This window comes from Pipistrellus hanaki, assembly GCF_964339955.1.
Source record: "Pipistrellus hanaki genome assembly, chromosome: 11".
Taxonomy (NCBI): domain Eukaryota; kingdom Metazoa; phylum Chordata; class Mammalia; order Chiroptera; family Vespertilionidae; genus Pipistrellus; species Pipistrellus hanaki.
The window spans coordinates 8,784,496-8,795,219 of NC_140513.1; the positions used below are offsets into that span (position 1 = coordinate 8,784,496).

At 56.1% G+C, this 10,724-nt stretch overlaps 1 protein-coding gene across 5 annotated transcripts in view; it reads right to left on the minus strand.

Annotated features, from left to right (window-relative positions):
• AKNA (AT-hook transcription factor) overlaps window positions 1-10,724 on the minus strand; it is a 43,341-nt gene extending 32,617 nt beyond the window's left edge. The window contains exons 1-3 of one of the 5 annotated variants that reach the window (XM_084898188.1): window positions 10,570-10,724; window positions 3,761-4,154; window positions 66-1,120 (exon numbers count right to left, since the gene is read on the minus strand). In XM_084898188.1, the coding sequence (XP_084754314.1) occupies window positions 66-1,120; window positions 3,761-4,031 (1,326 nt within the window). In that variant the 5' untranslated portion in view covers window positions 4,032-4,154; window positions 10,570-10,724. Of the gene's footprint in view, window positions 1-65; window positions 1,121-3,760; window positions 4,155-5,529; window positions 5,634-8,262; window positions 8,853-9,015; window positions 9,191-10,556 lie in introns of those variants that run through there. The other 4 variants (XM_084898187.1, XM_084898186.1, XM_084898190.1 and 1 more) reach the window with 4 other exon arrangements.

Sequence of the window (10,724 nt, forward strand, 5' to 3'; positions counted from 1 at the left end):
CCCAACCCTCCCAGGCCAGCAGCAGGTGTCTCGGCGACACGCCTGCGGACACGCGTCCAGCTTACCTGGAGCTGATGGACCAGCTTGGTGGCTTGCTCAGGCGTCTGAAATTCTTGGGGTACCCTGGTGACGGGGTGGGCAGGAGGCGGGTCCTTTCCCAAGCTGGCGTCCTCACTGCTCAGCAGCACCTCCCGCACAATCTCGGCGGGCGACTTGAAAATCAGGGGTCGGGTGGGGTCCTGAGGCTGCTTGCTGTGCCTCCTGGCCTTGGGGGGGTGGTAACTCTCCTCTTTGGGGAACCTCACCCGGGGCCCCACTTTGGAGAAATCGGGGAGCGGGTAGTTCAGCCGCCCCCGGCCGTACTTGGGGGCATCAGAAGACGAGTGGCCGGCCACCGTGGCTCCCTGCCTGGGTGGCCTGTCCTGCCGGGCTGGCCTGGGCGGGGGACTTGGGCGGCTGATGGAGCCCGTGAACCGTGAAGGGAGCGCCTTAGGTGATATCCGTGCACGCTTCCAGGTGTGGTCCCCCGGCTGAGGGCAGGAGGGACTGGCCGGTCCTCTCCTCCATCTATCTGCAGGACCCTGGAGGATCTGGGCTGGGGGTACTGAGGAGTCCTGGAATTCCGTGGGCGTTGCCAGAGCGATGCCTCCTCCAGTTCTATCGTCTGGGTTTAGGAGGTGGTGGCCGGGGTCCTGAGGGAAAGTGTCCTCTAGGGCAGTGGGCTGGGGGACCTCCGTCTCTCCTTCCCAGGTAGAATCAAGGCTGTCACTAGGGTGGTCGAGGCTCACAGTCCCACTGCTCCAGGACTTAGCAGAGCTGAGGTCAACAGTTGGGTTGACCTCAGAATGTTCTGGAAGTTTGTCTCCACTGGCTTGTTTGCCCAAGGCCACCCAGCGTGTGGCCTGACCCCACCCCAGAGCCACGGGGCTGGTGGTTCCATGGTCCCCGGAGCAGAGACCAGCCTCATCCTCTGACCCCGGGGGGCTCTGTCCGGCTTCATCATCTCCGAGGGCCTCCTCTGGCTCCTCCTCAGTCATGCCCGCCAGAGAGTGCTGCTGGGGGAGCCAGTGGAGAGGCGAGTTGGAACTTTCTGAGCTGTCCACATCCTCTGCTTCACACTCTGGAAAGAGACAGGACCTCTCTCAGCACTTTGAGTCTGGACTCACTGCAGAATGTTGCCTAAGCCATTTCATCCCTTGGGCGTTTGTTTCCTCATCAGTGGGGAGGGCAAGACTCCCAGAAAGCCGCCCCCCCTCCCCATGGCCACGCACTTACTCACCTCCTCCGCTGTCTCCAAGGCCCTCCAAACTCAAACCTCAAACCTGTCTCAGCAAATGCAACACCATCCCATCCAGTTGCACAAGCCAGAAATCTAAGAGGCATCTTGTCATTGGTCCTCCACACCCCACCCGGACCCCATAATCCAATCTGTCTCTATCATCTCCTATAGAGCTGTCAACTCACCCACTGCTCTGAAGTCTGGCACCCAAGACAACATTCTCTCACCAGGAGCCACTAAATCTTCTCCTCAGTCCTCACCCTCATCACCCTCCCCCATCGGAAAACTCATCAACACCTTCCTGTTGATCCCAGGGTAGAGCTGAACCTTTATAAGGTCCTCAGATCCCTGCCTCCAGCCCCATTAGCTCTCCTGACCCATCTCTCTCCAGGGTCCCCCTGTCTCTCCCTGCTGTAGCCCTGCCCTACCCTCTCCCACCACAGGACCTCTGCACATGCCTGTCCTCCCACCCTCCCCCTCCCTGGGCCTAGTTAACGCCTATTTGTCCTTCAGGCACCAGCTCACCCTTGACCTCATCAAGGAAGCCTTATCACATCTCCCAGACTAGGTCAAATTCTCCCTTCCTACGTGTTCACAAGACTGAATACTTTTACTTTGAAAACTTACCCCAGCTGCAGCTTTGCACTTACTGGTGTGGTTGTAGCATTAACATCCCTCCCCCCATACTACACTGTAAGCTCCATAAGCGGAAGGACACCCTGTTTTTATTTACTATTGCATTTGCAGAGTATGTGCTCAATACTTGTTGACTTAATGGAAAGAAGGAAAGGAAGGGAGGAAGGGGGGACAATAAAGTATGTAAAGCTCCAGAAAATGGACAATTGTTGTCTCTGTTAGATAGTAGGTGCTCAAGAAATATTCACTCATCCATCCACCCATCCATCACCCACTCGTCTATCCATCTACCTATGGGCCCGGCCACTCACCCATCCATTTCCTACCCTCCCATCCGTCTATACGACATCCATGTAGTCAGTGTTTATGGAGCACCATCTCTGTCCTCGATACGATGGAAGCCTTTGAGATAGAGCCAAAGCTCCCTGAGACACAGTCTGTCTTCTGCCAGGCACAGGCTCTCTGCTCTGGTTAAGCACCTTTGTCCTAACCCTTGTACCACTCTCTGCTCCCCTATGCTTTTTCCCCTACCCTTGGAATCTCTACATCCTTCACCTCCTTAAGCCTCTGTCAGCAAGTCTCTCTTGTTTACAGCAACACATGCAAAGTCCAGAGAGGTTAAGCATCTTGCCAAAGATCACACAGCAGTTCACAGCAGGCCTGGACCTAAAACCCAGGTCCCAGCCATGCAGGCAAGTCAGCTTCTGCCACTGGGGGCCATGCGGTGAGAGAAGAGAGTGGGCATTGGAACCAGGCAGCCCTGCATTCGGTCCTGGTCCCTCAGATCCCTTCCGGGGGCCATGGGCAAACAGCTGACTCTCTGGCAGGCCTTACTCAGACGAGAGGCAGTCCCTCCTACCTGGAGGGAATGAGACAAGTCCCGAGCTGTGCCTAGTCCAGCACCGGGGACACAGTCGGGGCAAAGCACATGGCAGCTGCTGTTACATCACAGCAGGGGGTTACCCTGTGACCTCAGGAAGAGAAGCCTCTGCCTTTCCTCCCAGTGCATCCCAGTCACCGTCCCGAGGGAGAGCTCAGAAACAGATCCTGAGTGGGTAGCTCTGGGCAGATCTGGCATGAGGAACTTTGGGCCATGGCACAAAAAATCCACTACCAGCCTAATGGTTCCTCGACCACCCACGGGGGCAGGGGACTACCTGAATCGAAGAATCCTAAGACAGGGGTGTTTCTTTCATATGCAAACTCTAATAGATCCCATGCATGGAGCTCTTGCTATTCCCAAGGGCATTATTACCCCCATTTCACAGATGGGGAAACCAAGACTCAGAGAGGAGAAGGGCCTTGCCAAGCCCTTCTTGGCACGTTGATCTCAATGCAAGGGAAGACTTACTTTAGAAAACAAGGGATGCTGACATTCCCACTGCCAAATGGGATTTTACAAAATCTTCAAAATGTGCATAACCCCTGAACCAGGCCATTTCCATGACCAGGCTTATTATCAAAGCGAGTGAGCAGAGATGTGCTAACAATACCCATCTCTGCATGGTTTATAATGGCAAAAACTAGCAGCAAGAGACTGGGCCAGCATTTTTCAGAATATCCACACCGCGGAATTCCCAGTCAGCCACTAGGAATGACTTTCGGAAGGCTATTTGATGAGCTTGGGAAATGTTCATGTCTATTAAGTTACATCTGGATATGTCATTTTTAGTTTTTCCTCTTTTTCCATTTTCTGCAATAAACAGTATCACTTATGTAATTTAAATCTTTAAGATAGACTTCATAGATATCAATCAGAATAGTTTCTAAAACTCCCCCCCACTCCCCCGCCAGAAGGTAGGACGTTTGGGGGACCCCAGTGTGAGGCCGGGGGGTCGGTCTCACCTTCCTCGGCAGATTCGGACCCGGATCCTTGGTGCCCATCAGGTTGTGGCTCTGAGTCCCACGGCCGAGGCTGCAGGGGCTGCTGGGCGGGGCAGAAGTCCTCCAGGAGCTCGGGGATGGGGGTACCGGGGAAGGGCTCCTTTGCTCCCCAGCGGTGTGGGCTGCCCCCACAAGCATCCTTTGCCTCCTTGGCCCAGGCCCAGCGCCGCCGCTGGGGCCCCTTCCCCAGGCCTGGCTCGGACCAGTGGACCTCCGTCCCCGAGCTGGCCATTGGCTGGGCCTGCGCGTCACCGGGACCGCCTCACCTGGGCCACTTCATCTCCAGGACAAGCAGCTGCCGCTAAGGGCATCAGGGTCACCGGCTCCTCTCAGCACCAGCCATCCTGCCAGCGGCCTGTCGGGGACACAATCGAGGGACAGCATGAACCCTCAAGTCCCCCTCGTTCTACAGAACAAGAAGCTACCAGCAGGAACTCTGGAACCAAGAGCCCTGGTTCAGCTCCCGGCTCCATCCCCATGAAGCTGTGTGACCCTGGGCAAGTCACCTGTTCTCGGGTTCTTCATCAGTAAAACTGGGATAATAATTCCATCTCCCTCAAGAGCTGGGGGAAATGGCCTGAGATACATGCTAAGGGGCCCAGCGGCCAGCACTGGCAGGTGTAGGGTGTGTGCTAGGATTGTTACCAGGTGCCAGGCTCCGTGCATGGGCGCTGGGCACAGGCCAGAGCTTGGGGGGCGGGGGCCCAGCCCATTTACAAGCCACTTCCTCTCAGAACCTTCCCTGACCCCCCTCTGGTAAGAATTCAAATCCGGAGTAGGGGGGTGGAGAAAAGATCATTCCGGGACCCCAAATAATAGAAAACAGATAAACAAACATGCATGCACACGCACGCTCACAACCCCAACATCCATCAAGGGTGACTATAAACATATAAACATGGTCTAAACATACAATGTCCTGTCCATCAGCCATAAAAGAATGAGGTGCTGGTCCATGCTACAGCATGGATGGGCCAGAAATATTTTGCTGAGTGAAAGAGGCCAGACACAAAGGCCACACATAGTGTGGCCACATTGACATGAAAATCCAGACCAGGTAAATGCAAGAAGGCAGGCTGGTGGTTATCAGGGCCTGGGGGACGGGGGGAAGGGTGGGGCCTGGGGAGTGAGTGTTTTCTTTTTGGGTGATGAAAACGTTTTGGACTAGATAGAGATGGTGGTTGCACAACTTTGTGACTATACCACAAGCCACTGAATTGTTCACTTTAAAACAGTGAATTTTATGTTACGTGAGTATCACCTCAACTTTTTTTTAAAAAAAGCATTCCAGGCAGGGGGACCAGCCAGGACAAAGGCCAAGAAGCAGGAGGGGGTGACTGGTACAGACCACTACCAATTGGAGGGCAGAGAGTATGAGCAGAGGGGCAGTGGCCGGACTCAGGAGGGCCTCTGAGGTCCGGCTCAGGCCCTTGAAGGGCATCCCAGATCCAGAGAGCACACCGGGGTATGGCTCAGAAGTTCCTCTCTGGCTGCTCGGGGGTAAAGGGGGAGGGGGGCGGGCAGGAATGAACCAGAAATGGGAAGCCTGGCTGCAGGGGGCCTGGGGCAGCAGAAAGAGGACTCCTCCCCACCTGCTTTTTATCCTCTCCTCTCCCTCTCCTTCCCTCCCTCTCATCTCCTCTTACCTCCTCTTCCCCTGCCTTCCTGCTATGGCCAACAGAGTCCTGGGAGCCACACAGCAGCCAGACCACACTGGGGTGAAATGTCACCTTGGAGCCCAGGTCAGGCTCCTCCTTCCATGCAGTGGAGACGGCCGAGCATAAAAGCCTCTGGGCCTTCGAGGACAAACGGGTCTGTGTGTGTCTCCGCAGCCTCGTGAGCACTTGGGTCTTGGTCAGTCCGACGTGCACGGCTGAGAAAGGTCAGCAGGCAACTATTTCTGCACAGAAAGTTCCCCTGGGAACAGGGAGCCTTCAGCCTTCTCCCGGCCCGGGGTAGGGACAGGGAACAACATTCTCCTCTCTGGCTACAACCCTGCTCCTCGGACAGGGGCTCAGGGGCCTCCTCCCCGCCCTGCCTCTAGCTTCCTGTCTCCCCCAGAATGTCCTCCAGATCACCCCGTGAGTGACCCCGGGGTCCCACTCCCCAGGCTCCTCTTCTCTCACCGGCCTGGGCTCGAAGCTTTCCCTGGAGGTTCTCAGGTGAGTGGGTCCCGGGAAAACCACTTTTCAGATGAGAAAACAGAAGTTCCACATGGAAGGGACTTGACCAAGATCAAGATTTGAAAGTGTCCCCTTTGGAAAGCCCCGTAGTCTCCCAAAAAATTTTTTTAATCACACAGCTCATCAGGAAAAATATAAATTTGCTTGTATATCCTATATATAGGGCGGGGCAAAAATAGGTTTACAGTTGTGAGTATGGAAAGCAGAGTGTATTCTTGTATTACTATTTGTTAATTGTTGTATTTCTATGCGGACAACTGTAAACCTGCTGTTGCCTAACCCTGTATATTTCTTATAACTTTATAGACATGTAGTCTCATGCTAATCTATGACATATATTAGAAAAAAATATACTGTACTAAAGATGCAACAGAAAATAAATATTTTAAAGGGACATTCTAATCCTTTTCCCATACCCTGTGAGGTGTCTTATATCCCTCTTGGAAATCCCTGTTAGTGGGCCTTAAACTTGAGTGCTCTTAAGAATCCTCTAAGAGCCGAAACCGGTTTAGCTCAGTGGATAGAGCGTCGGCCTGTGGACTGAAGGGTCCCGGATTCGATCCCGGGCAAGGGCATGTTCCTTGGTTGCGGGCACATCCCCAGTAGGGGGCGTGCAAGAGGCAGCTGATCGATGACTCTCATCAATGTTTCTAACTATCTCTCTCCCTTCCTCTCTGTAAAAATCCATAATATATATATATATTTTTTTTTTTAAAAAAAGAATCCTCTAAGAATGTAGACTCCTAGGCCGACACGAAGAGCCAAATTGGTGGCCCTGGGGACAGGGCCCAGGAGTCTGCATTTTAAACCAACATCCCCTGCAAGGCCAGCCCTTCAGGAGGTGGACTTGACCCCCCGCCGCTGCTCCTATGGCAGGTGTGACAGGTGCTAAGAGCTGTTGTTTTTCTATTTCTGAAGCGTCCGCCTACGGAAGGGGTTGGGGAGGTGTGTGGTTTCTTGACTTTTTCAAGGGCTTTTTGCTAGCCGTGCCACAGCGCAGCCTGCCCAATCACAGAGCCCCTGGGGCCCAAAGAGGAACATCCTGTCTCCCGGGATGACTCAGTCAGCTCGGAAATCTCACTGTGACCGGGGGAGGCTGCACCTCGGAGGCAGCTGCGGTCACCGGCTGGGGGTTTGCACAGGCAGCCCAGGCCCTGAGAGCTGTGAGCCGCTCCGAGCAGGGGCTCTGTCTTCCATGCAAGCCCCAGCCCGCGGTGCTACGGAGCTCAGGGCCGGCCAGCCAGCTGGTCAGTGAACAACACACAGGAGCGCCAACCACATGCCAGCCTCAGGCCGCACAAGGACACGGGCACCCTGGGCTGCTGTGAGAGAGAAGCCAGCTGGGCGTCGGAGACCAGGCTCCGTGGTGAACGGTTGGGTTTTCCTCACTCTGAAATGAAGAAATGCCACCTGCTCTTGTCATCACCAGGCGGGATGGCCCTGGGAGGGGGGCTGGGAGGTGGCTAAATGAACTTTGGGGTTCCCGCTTGCCTCGCTGGCTCCTGAGGGCAACAGCCTCAGAACTGCTACTGCCCCCCCCCCTCCTTTCTGGGGTCCCATTTCACTGTCACAAAGATATATATTGAGCAAATTAACTTTAAAAAAAAAAAAAAAACCCTACGACCTCCTACTGTGTGCCAAGCAGGCCACAAGACACGGGAATACAGATATGAGCAGACGCATTCCAAAATTTCAAATGAAGGCAAGGTGGGGGCAGATGATAGAGAGTTACTGAAGAAGCATCAAGCTGACAAAGAGGATCTGAGCAGAGAACAAGAGGGAAGGGCATTTCAGGCAGGAGGAACCGCATAGGCAAAGCACAGAGGGTGGGGGGAAGACTCTAGCATGTGAGCTGGGGCCTGAACCCAGAAAAGCCCTGTTAGCATGAAGTCCCCCCAAAAGTCCCTGCCAGCCCCACAAGGAAGCACCAATCACGACCCCCTCCTTTTATCTTTTATCTCCCCCACTCCACAGCACCGCCCCTACCCTAGCTCTCTCAAGCATCCATGAGACCCTGTGGCCTCTCTCTCCAGTTCCTGAGTGGGTCGGCCACCCCCACTCAGTGGTTCCTCTGCCCCCTCAGCTGCTCTGAAACTCAGGATCCTTCCCTTTATGTCCCTTCTCCCCAATCCTTTCTCTTCTGCCCGCTGCAGCCACACAGCCCACCTCCCCCTCCCCGTGCCTTCTCCAACCAGGGAGGGCTGTCCCCTCTCCCCCCCACCTCCACCCCCGACCCTGACATCTCCCAGATGTGAAACGGAGCAAAAGAGAGGCTCTCACCAGTCCCCGCAGCTGGACATGCAGCCTGGGATTCAAACCCAGGGCATGAGACTCTGAAACCAAGCCCATCACACCGTGGGGTGGGAGACGGGAGGAAGGGGAAAGAAACCCCCGATATCACGTGGCTGGGCTCCTCCAAAAACGCTGGGCTGTTGGGGGGTCAGAGCCCCAAGCTTGGCCTCCGTCTCTGACCAGCGGGCAGGGCACCAGCCGCTCCCCACTCCGGACGTCCCCCTCCAGCCCCCGGCTCTCTGGAGAAAGAGGGAAGCGTGCTGGCTGCTACAGACTCTCCTCCCGCCAGCCCGGAGCGCTGCGCTGGGTCTGCCGGACCACCCCGGCTCCTTTCCGTGCCCTGGGGCAGCAGAAGGGGCCCCTCTCTCTGGGGACCCTCTGTTGCCTCCCGGCCTGCTCCCCATCCGTGCATCATGTCCGAGGCCCTCAGCAGCCATGGGACTAACTCCCCATGCGCACACGACGACCCTCAGCACAGAGAGGAACCAGCCCTTGTCCAAGTTCACAGAGACCACAAGCAGAGCTCTGACTGGAATCCAGCGCCCGAGGCTTGAGGAAATCCCCCTAAAATCCACCCTTGCTGGGGGGCCGGGCTCCCCTCGGCTGGGAGAGGAGTCATACAGCTGTCGCAGCAGCTGCAACTTCCTGGCTGGGCTGGTCCAGCCTCCCGGACTGTCCCGAGCCTGTGACTGGCCTGTCCGGAGGGAAGGCGGCCTCCCCGGCCCTCCTCGGCTCCCTTACCTCTCCCCGGGCTCGCCGTCCCGCCGGCCCAGGCTCAGAGGACCCGCGTGGGAGGTCTTTGTTCCAAACCTGGGGAGCCCCCTGCCTCCATGGCGCCCTGGCCCGCCTCCAGGCCGCTCTGCCAGGCCGAGCTGCTGCCGCTCACAGACAAGCATCGCTCCCCACCTCTCCCCGCCCCGCTGTGGCTGAGGCCGCCTCGCTGAGGCAGGAAGCGCCCAGCCTGATTTCCTACAAGTGTTTGTCAGAAGGAGGGGGTTTGTCTGAGTGCCGAGCGGAGACAGAGCAGGAGGAGCTTAACCCCTTGCGGGCCCTCTGTGGGTCTCTACTGGCCAGGAAAGGACGCGTGGGACCTTCCGAGGTCAGGGCTGGGGACCATCACAGCCAAAATACAGACTGAGGAGACCACAGCCCCGAGAAGGTCAGGGGATTGGCCAGGGTCACTCAGTATGCGGAGGCTGGAAGGCGCTTTCTCCGCTGCGCCTATGCCCTAGGGCGCCGCCTTGGCCACGGCCCCCTCTCTCCCTGGGCCTCAGTGCCCACCTACATATACAAGGAAGGTCAGACTGGATGCTTGCTGGCATCCTTCCAGCTCTGGCTCTCCATCCTGTCTGCCAACATGCCACCCCACAGCTCAGCGAGGCTGCAAGGATTCCTGCCATCCCACCCTCTGTCCTTGCCCCAAGCAGGGCCTATGGCTACATAGGATTTTCCAGGCAGCATGCAGGCAGGGAACTGGCTGATCAGGTGAATTTTCCCTGTGGTTCCCAGGGCTCACCTGCCTTTCATTCACCCAGCCTCGTTCATTCCATTCATTCATTTGGCAGGTACTTATGAGCGTATCTTGTGTGCTGCATGCTTTTCAAGGTGCTGGGAATATGGCAGGGCACAAGACAGGCCAAACCCTGACTCCACTCTAGTAGAGGGACAGACAACAGAGAAGAGTGGGGTCGGGGGAGAGAGGGAGAGAGATGTGAACAATACAGAGGGTATGATGGAGCAGTGATGCACATCCCAGGCTCAGCAGAACCTGTCTCTGGGCATCAGAGATTGTACAGGGTCTCAGGTGACTGTGGTGTGTGTCCCGGTAGAGAACCCATGGATCAGAGAGTGACAGGTTGAGGAGAAGGGTATGGGCCTGGCCAGAAAGGTCTCTGTGATCATGTGACATTTGATCCAGGCCTTGGAAGGAAGAATGGGGCGGGAGCTCACCACAAGGAGGGCTGCCTGCAGAGTGTTCTGGAAGGGGAAGTGCAAAGGGTAAGGTGAGAGCCAGCTGGGCTTTCCCTGAGGACAGCAGGCTGCGTACCCGGAACAGAGAGAACCAAGGGGAGACGGGGGAGAGGCTGGACAAGGGTGGAGGGGCAGGCTCAGCATCAGTCTGGCCCTGCTTAGGATCCAGAGATTCTGATTAAGGAAACAAAGAGAAAGGGGTGGGGGGAGAGAGAGAAATGGTCTCTGTATTGTCCAAAAACCCTCCCAGGGAATTCTGATGAGCAGCCAGGTTTGGGAACCACCGGTGTGGAGAGAAAAATGAATCTTACAGTCACTGCAGACCTAGGTTCACATCGTTTGCTGGCTCTGGGACCTCTGAACCTTCATCTCTCTAAGCCTTGGCTTCTTCATCTCAAAGCATCCAAGAAGAGGAGCCTCCCACAGGGTTGCTGCCAAGATCCAATGAGGTAATGTCTGCTGAGTGCAGAACCAGGAGC